The following is a 13961-nucleotide window of genomic DNA, read 5'->3' on the forward strand; positions in this document are numbered from 1 at the left end:
CCCCTCCCCTTCTCAGCCCTCCCCCTCCCCTCGCCCTCATCCTTTCCTCCCCCTCCTTCCCCTCCCCTCCCTCATCTCCTCCTCCCTTCCCCCTCCTTCCCTTCCCCCTCCCCTTCTCCTCCACTATGCTCCCCTCCCCCTCCAGCCCCCTCCCTTCTGAAGCCCCCCCCTCCTGCCATCCCTTCCCTCTCCCCCATCCTTTCCCCCTCCCCTACCTCTCCCATGGCCCCTGCTGGGGGAGGAGGAGGAGGAAGAGGAGGAGGAGGAGGAGGAGGCGGCGGCGGCGGCGGCGGCGGCGGCGGCCCAGGAGGAGCCTGCCTGCAGGGAGGAGACTCCCCGCTCCGCACCGGACATCCAGCCGGCCGGCCACGAGGGGCCGGAGCGGACATGAGGAGGCCCCCCCGGCCGAGCCCAGCAGGGTAGGTGAGTGCCCGGCTCCGCTGCCGTGCCTGCCGCTGCGGGAGGGCGATCTCAGTGCGGCCATGCCCCCCACGCCCCAGGGGAGGGCTCGCCGTCGGCCCGGGGCAGGTCCCAGCTTGGCAACATTGTGTCCCTGGGAGCAACCTTGGACTGCGCGCTCCGTCTGTCCGCGTCTCCCTGCCTGCCCTGTGCGATCGTGCCGCCCCTCTGCGGGCCGCCCAGATGGGAGTGACCCTGCAACTGCCCTTGCCCTCAGTTTCCCCTTTGGTCAAAGAACACTCAGAGTGCCCCCTCCCGTTTCTGCAGGGTCGGGGGACTTCTAGAACACCCCGACCACCATGCCGGTAGGGGAGCAAGCAAAGAAGGGGGAGGGTCACGGCCCAGATCACAGGGCAGTGCCCCTTGGGTGGCCTGGCAGGGGAGAGTGGGGCCAGGCTGGCATGCCAGGGGGCCTGATCTACCTTCTTCTCTTCTAGCCTCAGGGATGCTGGGAGGTCACTGTGCCTGATGGAGAAGAGAAGAAAGGGGAGCCTCCCGGCCCAGAGATGCCCTTCGGCCATGGCCGGTGCCCCTGGAGGCCAGGCCCCTGCCCTGCTGGGACTGGACGGACTGCTGGTCATGAAGGTGGAAGAGGAGGAGGAGGCTGGGTGTGTGGACGTGCCCGACCCAGAGTCCTCCAGGCAACGCTTCCGCCAGTTTGGACAGCTCGGGGAGGTGGCGGGGCCCCAGGAGGCCCTGGCCCAGCTTCGGGAGCTCTGTCACTGGTGGCTGAGACCAGACGTTCACACCAAGGAGCAGATGCTGGAGCTGCTGGTCCTCGAGCAGTTCCTGACCCTCCTGCCCAGGCATGTGCAGGTCCGTGTGAGGGAGGAGCAGCTGACCAGGGGCGACGAGGTGCTGGGCCTGCTGGAGGGGCTGGACCATGTGCTGGAAGAAAATGGTGAGGACGGACTGGCCTGGCAGTGGGGCTGAGGGGCAGTGCGAGGGCACTAAGGAGAGGGAGATCTCCCTGGTGTTGGGGTGTGGATCCCCGGCTGGATAGCAGAACTGCTCCTGGGAGGGCATGTAGGCCGCCCTCCACCCCTGCTTTTACAGGTGAGGACCCTGAGGGCAAAGGAGTGGAAGGGGACCCATCCAAGGCAGCCTCAAAGTTGGCCATGACTTTAGGGGGCTCTCCTCTGGCCTTTGTTCAAAGCCCTGCCCTCAGGGGGAATCGTTCTGTCCCCAGGCAGCCAGTCACCTTTGAAGTGGCTCTCCTTGGCAGGGAGCCCAATGGGCCTCTGCCCCTAGCTCTCAGGAAGTTCTCCTAGGAGCCCTTTGCTTGACTCTTGCTCCTGGTTCCCCCAAGTATTCTCTTTTCCAGGTGCTTCTACATAGCCTTTAAAGCCATCTTCTTCAGGCCTTTGCTCAGCGGGCCCCTTCTGTAACCTCTGTAGCTCACCTTGTCCTTCCTTCCTCTGGCAGGCTTAGCACTGCACAGAGTGCTCTAGTAGAGGTCTGAGCAGGGCACAGGGCGGCGGCAGGACCTATCTCCTTACCTTCTCCTTGGCTGCTGTGCCTCTAAGCTCATCCAAGATCACTACTGCCCCTCAGTGATTAAAGGTTGAGTTGCCAGTCCGTGGAAACCCTAGGTTTTTGTTTATTTGTTTTTTTGCTTTTTGGAGAGGGGAAGGCAGAGTAATTGGCGTTAAGTGATTTGCCCAAGGTCACACGGCTAGTAAGTGTTAAGTGTCTGAGGCAGGATTTCAACTTAGGTCCTCCTGACTCCAGGGCTGGTGCTCTATTCACCACTTCACCTAGACACCCCTACCCTAGTCTTTTTTTACAGAAACTATTGTCCATACCTGCTTTCCTCCTTATGTATATGAGAATGTAACATTTGGGGACCCACTCTGGGCCTTTAGTTAGCTCCCCCACCTTCTTCAGGTGTGGGGTCTCAAGGCTACATGTGGCCTTCTAGGTCCTCAGGTGTAGCCTTTTGACTGAGTTCAAGTTTTACAGAACAAATCCTTTCATGAAGAGGATTTGTTCCGTGAGGTTTGGATTCAGTCAACCGGCTGCACTTGAGGACCTAGAGGGCCACTTGTGACCCCAAGGCTGCAGGTTCACCACCTCCATCTAGGTGTTTTGTGGGTCTGAAGCATATGTAGGTCATGAGCCCCACTGAGGTATTTTTATTAGTCAGCCAGGAGACATAGTTCACAAAAAAAAGCATTAAAGAAAAATAATATGTTAGTAACACTGAGTTCACTCTTATACAAATTTGCCTGCCCTCAGTGGGGAGAATGGAGGTCCTTGGTAATGTGCTCAGACGGAGGAACGTGGGTGACCAGCGGCTGCACACGGAGGGGCGCTTCCTGCCTCTTTCGCCTCAAAGCTGGTGCTGTCTTTTCTGGTGCTTCTCTGTTGGAACGATTCCTAACAGACTTTGGATCTCAGCCTTTCTCTGCCCAGCCTTTCCATCAATTGTGTTTTTAACCCAAGTGTTGGGCTGTTAAATGCCAAGTTCCCAGGGTCAGCTCCACAGCCCAGCGTGGCAGCGTCCTTTTATTTTGTGGCAGCCCAGGCCCAGCTGCAGAGCCCAGACGTGCTTCATTAGAGACCTCCTTCCAAGGTCGCTTGTCAGGCACGTGCTTGCTGTACAGTGTGCACTCCAGCTCAGGCCAGTCTTCACCCCCCTGTGCTCTCTCCTCACTCGCTTCTGGCTGTCTTGTCCACAGAACAGCGCCAAGGATTGTATACAATCTCATCAAATTCTTGGGCCTGTCTGGTAACGCTCTGAAAGGAGAAGATGCGGTCCTGCCAGCACAGCCTGTGCAGATGAAGCCACATGTTCTCTAAGTCTCCCTTTAATGAGATGTTCTAGAACGGGTGGGGAATCTGTGGCCTTCTAAATCCTTAATATTCATCCTGTAAAGTTGGATTCAGTCAAGAGGCCACACTTAAGGATTTAGAAGGCCACAGGTTCTCCACCCCTGTTCTAGAACTTTGTTAGGAACTGTAGTTCAGCTCCCTGGCTTAAGATGCTCAGTGCTAGAGGGTGGCTAGGTGGCGCAGTAAATAGAGCACCGGCCCTGGAGTCAGGAGGACCTGAGTTCAAATCCAGCCTCAGACACTTACCACAAAACTAGCTGTGTGACCTTGGGCAAGTCACTTAACCCCAATTGCCCTCCCTTAGCTCCTCCATAAAGGGAAAAAAAAAAAGGTGTTCAGCACTGCCCTCTTCAGGCTGCCAGGCTGCCCTCTCCCTGTCCGGCCTTTCAGCTGTTGTTGACAGACACTCTGTAGCCCTACCTGCTAGTCCTTTCAGGACTCTGCTCTGCTGCACCTCTGGGCCTGGTGGCCTGAGATCTGAGGATATGATGCTTGTGATTTCCAGTTTGGCAAAGTCACAGAGGTAATGATTGAGCGTGGTCTCATACCCAGGACCCCTGCCACAGGTCAGATGCTTTCGGCCGGACACCATGCCCAGAGCTGGTGGAAGCCCTCCTTCCTGCTACGGGCTGGAGCATGAAGTCTGGATGAAGTGCCCCCCAAGCTTCAAAGCCATGCACCAGTCAAGCATTTATTAAACACCAGCTGTGTGCCAAGCACCATGGGCCGGGAGCTGGGGCTGTCTGGGAGCTGAAGCCTCCCTCCCCTCAAGTCTGTTCTCATGGAGGTGGGGGATGGTGGCAATGTCTGCCAAGCTAGATTATGAAAACAAATACAGGGTAACTTATTGAGGCAAGTCACCAGTGGCTTTGGGGATCACGAAGGTCTCATTTAAAAACTGCTTCTTGAGCTGTGCTTCTAAGGAAGCAGGATTCTCAGAGATGGAGGAGACAAGGGTTCACTCTGGGCAGGGAGGGCATCCCCCACAGCGGCATTGTGGTGGGAGATTGAGTGCTGTCTGAGCCCCAGAAAAGCAGACAAGTGTGTCTAGTAGAGACCGTGAAGGGCATTACATACACCAAGGCCTGGAACTCCATTTGGTGATAGCCCCAAACATTCCATAAGAACTTTAAATACTAAACAAAGAGTGGATATTTTGTGCTTGTGGCAATAGGGACACACTACAGGATATGGAGCTGTGGAGTGACATGCTTTAGGGAAGTTCTGTGGCGGTGGATTGGATTGGGTGGAGACGGGGGTAAGGAAAAGGGGATGAGGTTCTGAAGCAGGCCTATGGCTGTGTCAGTGGGTGTGTCAGTGGGCAGAAGGCCAGTCATGTGAGAAGGAAGAGAAAGAGGTGGAAATGCCCACCTCAGCCCACTGTATTTTGTCCAGATTGCCCACATGCTGTGGTCCCTTGAGTGGGGCAGAGCTTTTTTGTTGGAGGGCAATTGGGGTTAAGTGACTTGCCCAAGGTCATACAGCTAGTTTTTGTGTTACGTGTCTTGAGGCTCGATTTGAACTCAGGTCCTCCTGACTCCAGGGCCGGTGCTCTATTCACTGTGCCACCTAGCTGCCCCCCAGAGAAGAGCTCTTTAAACAAAGTGCGGTCTGAGGCTTGAAGTCCTGGAGAAATGTCCATGGTTTCTCTGCTCCGTGGGCCCTGAGGACTGAGACAGAGATTGCAGGTTCTGTATTGTGTCTCCTGCGGTCCCATGGTGGCCCTTCCACCCTTCTGCCAGCCTCTTTGGATGTGTCTTGAGGAGGTAGGACCATTCCCTATACGTCCAGCCAGGGAGTGGAGAAGGCACTGGGAACAGACAGACAGACAAGGATACAGCCGCACGCAGGACAAGGAAGCGAGGGCAAGGACTTGTGAGGCAGTGACTTGCCCAGGGTCACACAGCCTGACTCCAGACCTGCACTCTATGCACTGCCCACCTCGCTCCCCAAAGTTATAAGTAAAACCCAGTAGGTCAGAGCCCCAAGTTAGGAAATCTCCAAACATTCAGATTGAGATTTGACTTCTTGTTCTTTTTCACAATGTGTATCTCTGCCTCCCCTTTGGGAAAATCAGGATTCAGGCAACTTTTAGGTAATAGAAGCAAGGCTGGTGTGTGACATTGTGACTGGACAGGCCTGGGGAGGGGGTGAGTAAAAGGCCAACTTTGGGGGTGGGGATCTTCCTTCAGACCCAGGATGTCCTCAGGGCTCGGCAGCTCCCCTCCATCCAACTCCCTTCTCTGTGCCAAGTGGCCTTCCTCAGTTTCTCCTTTCAGTTCCTGCTCCTCTGCTGCCTTGGTGGGGCAAGAGGGGCTGCCTCCCCTCACAGCCTTCGACTTCTCAGTCTCTCTTAAAAATGTGGGTGTCCCTTGAAGAGCTCCAGGCTGGCTCCAGGGCTCCTTCCTGGGAGATTTGTGAGGCTTCCACATTTCCTTCAGGGCTATGAGGACAGGCTGGCTCCTCGGGCCAGTCATCTCTCAGAGCCCCTGTTCCAGGGAGGTTTGGGGGGCTTCCCTGGGGGAGGGCCGAATGGGGAGTCAGGGCTGGTGACCCGAGGGACCAGGAGGAGGAGGGTGTCCTCATAGCGACAGGGAAGGTTGGGAGAGGAACTCTGGGCCCCAGGAGCCAGGAACGCCTACAGATAGTCAGCTGCCCAGCAGGCACTTTGTGATGCTGGGACACATATTGTGACCTGCTGTGCCTATGGGTGACAAGATCGCCCAAGGACGTGTAGAAAGAGAGGCACCGCCCCTCCTGGAAGGGCAGCATCAGGGATGGCTGGTGTCAGGGGGGCATGGGGCTGGGGGGCTGAGAGGAGGCCTCTGATGGGCTGTTGTAGGCCCCGGCCTCTGGAGGGTCTGTGGGAAGCCCCTTAGCTAGTCCTGAGGCCCAGAGGGGGAAGGGGCTGCCCAGCTTCCCTTCCCACTAAGACTGATGTAGAGGGACAAGAGGCAGGTCACGGGCTGTCCAGTGTAGACCGTCATGGGTGGTGTGACTTGGAGCAGGTCACCACTCTCTGGGCTGACTTCCTCATCTGTAGTTTGAGGAGAAGGGAGCGAACACTTCATAAGCCCCTCCTATGCACCAAGTGCTTGCAGATACTCTCTCCTTTGATCTGGAGATCAGCGCTCTCATCCTCATTTTACAGTTGAGGAAACTGAGGCAAACAAAGACCAAGTGACTTGCCCAGAGTCACACGGCTAGTAAGTGTCCGAGGCTGGATTCAAACTCCGGGCTTCTTGAGTCCAGGCCTCCTTGCTGATTTGGGGGGCGTCTGGGCACCTCTAAATCCGATGGTCTTAGGCCCTCTGCAGATTCTAGGCCTCTGGTAGAGATGTCTTTTTCTTTAGGTCAGGGTTAGGAGTGAGCTCTGGAGGGGGAGGGTGGCACCATGGGGGCCCATGAGGATGGTACCAGATGCAGGGGCCACTGATGGAATGGGAGGCTTGCAAACACCTGTCCCTCTCTCAGGCTGCCCATTCTCTCTCCCCTCCCAGGCCCACAGATGTCAGAAATTCTGCCATGGCCTCAGGAGCGGCTGAATAGAGACCCTGGCGTGGAGGTGCCCCCAGCCAGAGCTGGCTATCAGGTGGGCTGGCTGTCCTCCAAGCTCCCAGGCTTGTTCATCCCTGGCTAGGCCTCAGCCTGGAGCCTCCCCCGTCCTGGCCCTGTCTGTCTCCCACATGACTCCATTTCTGATTCCTAATTATGTCTTGATTCTCTTACCCACCCTGGTCTTCCCACCTTTATTCCTGTCCCTGAATGCCTGGGACCATATGGGTCCCTGTCTCTTCTCTTCTCTCCTGTGTCCACTCCTGATCCAAGGCCTGTTGTCCCCAGCCCAGAGTTGGGGCAGATATGGCCTCTGACAGTGCTTTCCCTTTGTTGCCTTCCTGACTCCCAGCCTCCAACAGGATCCTCCCCCATGGCCATGGCAGACTTAACCTTTGCTGATGTGACTGTGAGCTTCTCATGGGAAGAGTGGGGGCATCTGGGGCCTGGCCAGAGGGAGCTCTACAGGGACGTACTTTGGGAGAGCTATGGGCACATGGGTGCCCTCGGTGAGTCCTTAGGGGGGCCCCAGGGGGGCTTGGTGATTCCTGGGGGGGGAGGCCGGGGGGGGGAATTGGTGAGTCTTCAGGACCCCTGGGGGGGCTTGGTGAATCCTCAGGAGCCAGGGTGGGGGCTTGGTGAATCCTGGGAAGGCCCTGGGGAGGCTCGGCAAGTCCTTGGGGGGATCCTGGGGAGCTTGGTGAGTCCTAGGGGGGCCCTGGGGGGGCTCGGTGAGTCCTCGGGAGGGCCCTGGGGGGCCCCAGAGGGTTACTGGCAGGCAGGGCCATGTCCTCTCTGATTCTGGCTGGTCCACATCCCTCTCAGCCCTCCCTCTCCTTGTCTGTGACTCTTCATCACTCATAAATGGAGAGCGTGGATTACTGTCCCTTTTTACAGGAGAACTGAGGCTCAGAGGAGTGGGTTACCTGCTTCCTGCCAGCTCAGTCTTATGTCCACTGCAGCTGTTCCCCATCCCTCTGCTTTGTTCCTTGTCCTGACCTCTTCAGCTCCCCCCGTGAGTTCTGTCCATCAGACAGCCCCATGGTGGGGCATTCGGGATATTTGTCGGGAAGCTGGCCCTTCCCCACCCTGGGGAGAGGGAGGGAGGGAGGCAGGCCTCACTGGGCCCCAGGATCTCCCCTCCTCTTCCCTTTCCCAAGACCATAGGCTGACGCAGAGGGAAGGAGGGAGGACTAGAGATGGGGCCAAGGCCCAGCGGGTGGGAACAGTCACAGAGACAGTAGGGGTCCCTGGAGGTCTCCCGGAGCTGGCTCCTCCATCCACACGACCTGGGGCTTTCCCCAGTCCCCCACCCACGTGCTGCCATCCCGCCTTGGCTTCCAGCGCTTCCTCAGGCCACTGGCTCCTTGTTCGGGACTCACGGGGTCGTTAAGTCTCCCCTCTTCCCTCTCTTCTTTCACAACCAGGAATCCCTGTCCCCAAACCAGACCTGATTGCCTTGATTGACAGAGAGGAGGAGAGCCAAGGTGGGCAGTGCTGCTCGGCTGGAGGGGAGAACGTGCCAGGAGAGGCCCCCCCAGGTGAGGAGGCTGTGTCCAGAGCTCACCTAGCCGCCTTCTCGTTCCACAGGGACTGGAGCTGAGTAAGGGCCCCAGGGCAAGGACATGTCCTTGGCCCCCTCAGCTCCGTGTCCCCAGTCCTCAGGGCTCACAGCCCTGAGTATGTCCCACCCAGATCATGCTGGGTAATTCTGGCAGCAGCAACCCTCAGAGGTCCTGGAGGCATTGGCATTGCCAGCCAACCTGTGCCCATGCCTTCCTCCCTGGGATGTGTCGGGTCCTTCTCCTCTGCAGGGAGGGGCTGGCTTCCCTGCAGCCTGGCAGCTCTCAGCCAAGGGACACACCCTACCTCTGTGTTACTATGGCCACGTGAAGTCCCTGTGCCCCCAGCCCAGCCAGGAGCTGCAGGTCCTTCCTTCCTCGTGGTCATTCCCTTCATTCCCTGGGGCTGAGGCCCAAGAGTGGACCGCAGATGAGGGACAAGGCAGGGCCAGTGTGTCCCCTGGGCTCAGATCCTGTGGGGCCCTCCCAGGAGGGGGACCTGACCTACAACGAAACGATGCTCTGCCTCCAAGGCCGGCCCTGGACAGGCCTCTTCGACCCGAGCCTCTGTTTTTGGCAAAATGAGGTGCTCAGCCTCCATGAGGCTGGCAAAGCACTTAGGACACATGATCTCGTTTGAGCTTCAAGATAAGCCTGTGAGCACTCTTGTCCCAATTTTACTGATGAGGAAATCCAGGCTCAGCAATGAAGTCCCGTGCCCAGGATCCCATAGTCAGTTAATGTCCGAGGCAGCATTTGAGCCCAGGCCTTCTGGATCTACATCCAGCCTTCTTATCTGCTCCGCTGCTTTCTTTAAGGTTGTTTGATGACTCTGGACAAGTGAGCCAGGGGTTTTAGGAAGCTCTGGCCACAGTGATGGCCCTTCTGGCTTTGCCTTCCTGGGTGCAGGGTGGGGTGGAGGCTCCGTTTCCTTCTTACTTGAATCTTCTCTCCCTCCAGGCTGTGGGAAGAGACTCTGTAAGGGGGCTCCTCAAGACAAAGGCCCCCGGCCTAGAGCTCTGCAAGCTGCCACCTCGCTTCAGGACCAGGCAAAGTCACCAAGGCAGGATGCGAGGAGAGGGGCTTCTGTAGAGGGGACAACAAGCCCCTGTGTCCCCCCTGCTCCTCAGAAAGCTGTTGTGGCTGCAAACATCCCAGCTGTACAGCTCCAACTCCCCTCTACAAAAGGGGGCAAAGGGAAAACCCAACAGAGACCTCTCCCCAGTGAGGGAGGGGCTCCTCGCTGTTTGGAAGAGAAGAGTGCCTGGAAAGAGCTCCCAGGTCTGACCAAGGGACCCAAACAACACAGATGTAGGGACTGTGGGAAAAGCTTCCACTGCAAATCTCCACTGGTGCGCCACCAGAGGATACACACAGGCGAAAAACCGTTTAAATGTCCTGACTGTGGGAAAGACTTTAGCCAGAGATCCAACCTGAACATCCACCAGAGGGTCCACACTGGGGAGAAGCCCTACTCCTGTATTGACTGTGGGAAAGGGTTTAGCCACCAGACCACACTTCGGATCCATAGGCGAACCCACATGAAAGAGAAGCCCTACACCTGTGCTGAGTGTGGCAAAGGCTTCAGCCAGACGTCCCACCTGCACGTCCATCAGCGTGTCCACACGGGCGAAAAGCCCTACAAGTGTCTTATCTGTGGGAAAGGCTTCAAACAGAGCTCCAACCTGCAGGTCCATCAGAGAGTCCACCGAAGAACGGTGTCCTCTCATCGCCCCGAGTGATGCTCAAGAGCCCCAAGGCCCTCTACCTCATTCACTCATTCATTTATTTGACAGTACTTAATAAACACCTGCTTACTGTTGACTTCTGTCTTGTCATGGAGACAAAGAGAAATGTACCACAGGCCTTCCTCTGAATGAGTGTAGACTCTAAGGGTGGTGGGGAGAAAGGAACTTGGAAAAGAGGTCGTGAGCTTTACCAGAAAGGTTGTATTTTGGGTGAGAGGACCCAGCTCAGCTGCCTCCTTCCTGCATCTTCCTTAACCATGGCATCCATTTCTCTGGTCCTCCCTCAGTCTCCTCTGCAAAATGTGGGAGCTGGGCAGAAGAAGAGTGGAGTTGAGTGGAAGGAAAGAGTCTTGGGTTTGAAGTCAGAGAACTCCACTTAGAATCTCAGCCCTGCCATGTACTAACTTCACTTCTCTGTCCCTCAGAATCTCCTCTATAAAAAGTAAGGCATTGGTCCCAGCTACTGGGTTAAGTTCTCACTATTCCACAAAAACGGCTTGAAAAATTGGAAAGCAGTCCAGCAGAAAATAGGTGTAGATCAACATCTCACACCATATAGCAAGATGAGCTCCAAATAAATACATACATAGACATAAAAGATGATGATAATCAAATTAGACACTCAACAAAGAAATTCTATAGATGGGGGAGTGTTCACACTAAGGGAGATGATCACAGAAGACAAAATGGGCAATTTTGATGATATAAAAATGTCTTAGTACAAAGAAATTTCATGTAGTTAAAATTCGACAAGAATCAGGGAACTGGGGGAAAATCTTGTGGCAGATAATCTGATGAAGGTCTCATTTTCAAGAAATATAAGAAACATTAAAATTCATACAAAAGTGTTTGAACACGGAGTTCTCAAAGAAAGAAATCCAAACTATCAACATATTAAAATGCTTCAGATCACTAACATTTAGAGAAATGACAAAAGCAACTTGGTCTCCATCTCATTCCCATCAAAGGTGACAAAAGAGGAAAATGACAAGTATTGGAGGGGCTGGGGGAAAACAGGCACCCCAATGCAGCGTTGGAGCGATGAGTGAGTCTGGCCATTCTGGACATTTGCCTACCTAAGTCACCAAACTCTGCATATCCTTTGGCAGCAATACCATAATGTCATATGCCATTCAACCCCCCCCCCCACACACACACAGATCAAAGAAAGGAAAATACCCATATACATATATAGTATGTACATATATATGTATCTATACGTACATAAACACACAAGAAAATATGGTGGCTTTTCCTATAGTAGCAAAAAAACCAAAATACCCAAACCCCAGAAACTAAGGTGGTGCCCACCTATGGGGAAAGGCTAAATAAATTGTTGTATGTGAACATAATGCAATATTATTTTCCTACATAAAGTGACTAAATGGACAAATTTACAGGAAACTGGAGACCTTTCTGAACTGATGTACTATGTAGACAACAGTATTATGAAGAGAGAGAACAGGACTGAAGAGCTCTGAGGCGAAGCAGAGGAGAGGTAATGAAGCGTGTTTCCTGCCTTTTGACAGAGAGGTGACAGACTCAAAACCACACATATGTTTCGGACACAGACTACAGGGATTTTCTTTGACTATGCATATTTGTTACGAGGATTTTGGTTTTCTTTGCTGTTCAGTTGGGAGTGGGAGAAAATAAATGCTTTAAATTGGAAAAAAATAAAAATTTTAAACATTTTGTGGTTGGATTCCAAGCTTTAAGATCTTTTATCATATGACTGGGAGTTCTGTCAGGTCCCTTCCTACTATTAATCCTACGCATTATGAAATATGAAATGTGAAAGTGAGGTAAATGCAAATGTTGAAAACCTATGGAAAATTAGAGGAGGCAGCTCTCACTATGGGATAAGGATGAGGAATCAAGGAAGCCTTCAAGGAGGAGGCAGCCCCTGAGCAAGGCTCAGAAGACAGGGACTTTACCAGATGAATGTGGGGGAAGAACTTCCCAAGCATGGGAGATGAGATGAACGAAGGAGAGCTAAAGATGAGAAATAAAGGTTGGAGCTTAGTCTGCTTTGGCCAGAACATAGAGTGTGCAAAGAGGAGGGGGACTAGCTTGAGTGTGGAGGGCCTTGAATTCCAGGATCAAAAGTTTAGACTTCATATTATGGGTAACATAAGGTTGAAGAGGAAAGAGAGGATGCCAGTGTGTGAAATGCGTCAGGGGAATTCTACACTGGAGGCAGAGGAGATGCTCAAGAATTAAATCCTAAAGATAAAAAAGGAAACAATTCCAGTGGGAAGGAAAAATGGGATTTGTCTGAAGATGCTGGTGTGGATGCATCAGGAGCTCACCATCCAGCACAGATGAGGAGAAGGAATTTACGGAAGACAGGAGCGAGTTCAGGTAACAAGATTAATATAAGACCACAGAACAATCTTATAAAAAAAAAAGCTTGAGGAATATGGAAGATTAGAATGAGCTCAAGCTGGTGAAGGAAGCCAAGCACATCAAAAAGGACTTTAAAAACTATATTGGAAGAAAAAGGATCGGAGAAGGGGCAGCTAGAGCCTTTGCTTGGCTAGAGCCGTGGCATGAGGAGGTCTTAGAGAAAGTAGAGCTCCATTCTTTTGCTTTTTTTTTTTTTTGCCAAGGAGAATTACCTTGACGATCAATCGATCGATAAGCATTTGTTCTAGCAATGAACACTTACACTGGAAATAATGAAACAAAAATGTTTTATGGGGAGTTGATGGCCAAGGTAAGTAAGAAGACAGTAAGAGAACACATTGAAAACTACCCTTGAATTCAAGCCATCTAATCCTGATAAACCTCACCCTTGAGTCCTGAAAGAAAGAACTGGAAAATTTGTTGACTGACCCACTGTATGGGTTCATTGAAAGAACCTGGGAGAGGTAATACAAGATTGGAGAAGGTTGAGTGGCCCGATTTTCAAAAAAGAGAAGGAAATAGCTTCCCAATGCGCTTGATCTTGACTGGAATTCCTGGGAAATTTCTAGAACACATCATCAGAGTTGGCAAACATCAAGAAAAGGAAGCGGGGGAGGCGGACAGGCCAGAACAAACCCTGACCTACCCTTGCAGGAGTGCTACCCAGAGCAGCAGCAGAAGTCCCCAGTGTGTATTGTTGTTTTCTTTGGGTTTGGATCTGAGTCACATTTTTTCTATTAAAAATGTAAATAAAATTGTTCACATTTTGAAAACAAAATGAGAAGCAGGGATTACAGAGAACCAGCCTGGTTTCATGAAGAACAGGTCTTTGGAGATTAAGGTGTTTTCCTTTTGTAATAGTGTTACCAGACTAGTAGATAAAGGAAATGGTGTTGATAGAGTTTTTCTTGATTTTAGCAAAGCTTTTGATAAAACATCTCATGTTATTCTCATGGAGAAGAGGGCGAATTAGACAATAATCTAATCAGATGCATTCAAACTCAGTTGGATGGTTGGACTTGAGTAGTTAAATGTCTTGATGGCCATTGGCATGTCTACAGTGGAGTGCCCCAGGAATCTGTGCTTAGAATTTTAGTATTTCTATCCGTATTTAATGGATGATGGTGTAGAGAATATGCTCACCAGATGACGTCAAACAGAGAGAGACTGTGGACATATCTGGCAACATTTAGGATCCAAAAGGACCTTGCAGGCTGTAGCATGGGGCTGAATCTATTAAGATGAAGTTCAGGAAGGATCAGTGTAAAGTGTGGTACTTGGGGACCTAATCGGCATCACAAACCCAAGATGGAGAGCCATGGAAAGATGGTGGGAGTTCTGAAGAGAGTCTGGGAGGCTCCATTTAGTGCCCTGCAAATTCAGTATGAGTTTG

The 13961-nt window shown here is 52.9% G+C and overlaps 1 protein-coding gene across 2 annotated transcripts; it reads left to right on the plus strand.

Annotated features, from left to right (window-relative positions):
- Nucleotides 1–281: 281 nt before the first annotated feature.
- On the plus strand, nt 282–11854 carry LOC138168158 (zinc finger protein 287-like). 2 transcript variants are annotated; one of them, XM_069097197.1, is made up of 6 exons: nt 282–419; nt 897–1360; nt 6795–6886; nt 7202–7358; nt 8277–8390; nt 9372–11854. In XM_069097197.1, exons 1-6 carry the CDS (start codon nt 388–390, stop codon nt 10151–10153), a joined length of 1641 nt encoding a protein of 546 aa, XP_068953298.1. In that variant the 5' UTR covers nt 282–387; the 3' UTR covers nt 10154–11854. The 2 variants fall into 2 exon arrangements, with proteins under 2 accessions (XP_068953298.1, XP_068953299.1); XM_069097198.1 differs by having other exon boundaries at nt 309–423.
- The last annotated feature ends 2107 nt before the right edge of the window (nt 11855–13961 follow it).

The sequence above is a fragment of the Petaurus breviceps genome, unplaced genomic scaffold (assembly GCF_028583685.1).
Source record: "Petaurus breviceps papuanus isolate PSGF00001 unplaced genomic scaffold, PetGlider_PUasm1.0 355, whole genome shotgun sequence".
NCBI classification, from domain to species: Eukaryota; Metazoa; Chordata; class Mammalia; order Diprotodontia; family Petauridae; genus Petaurus; species Petaurus breviceps.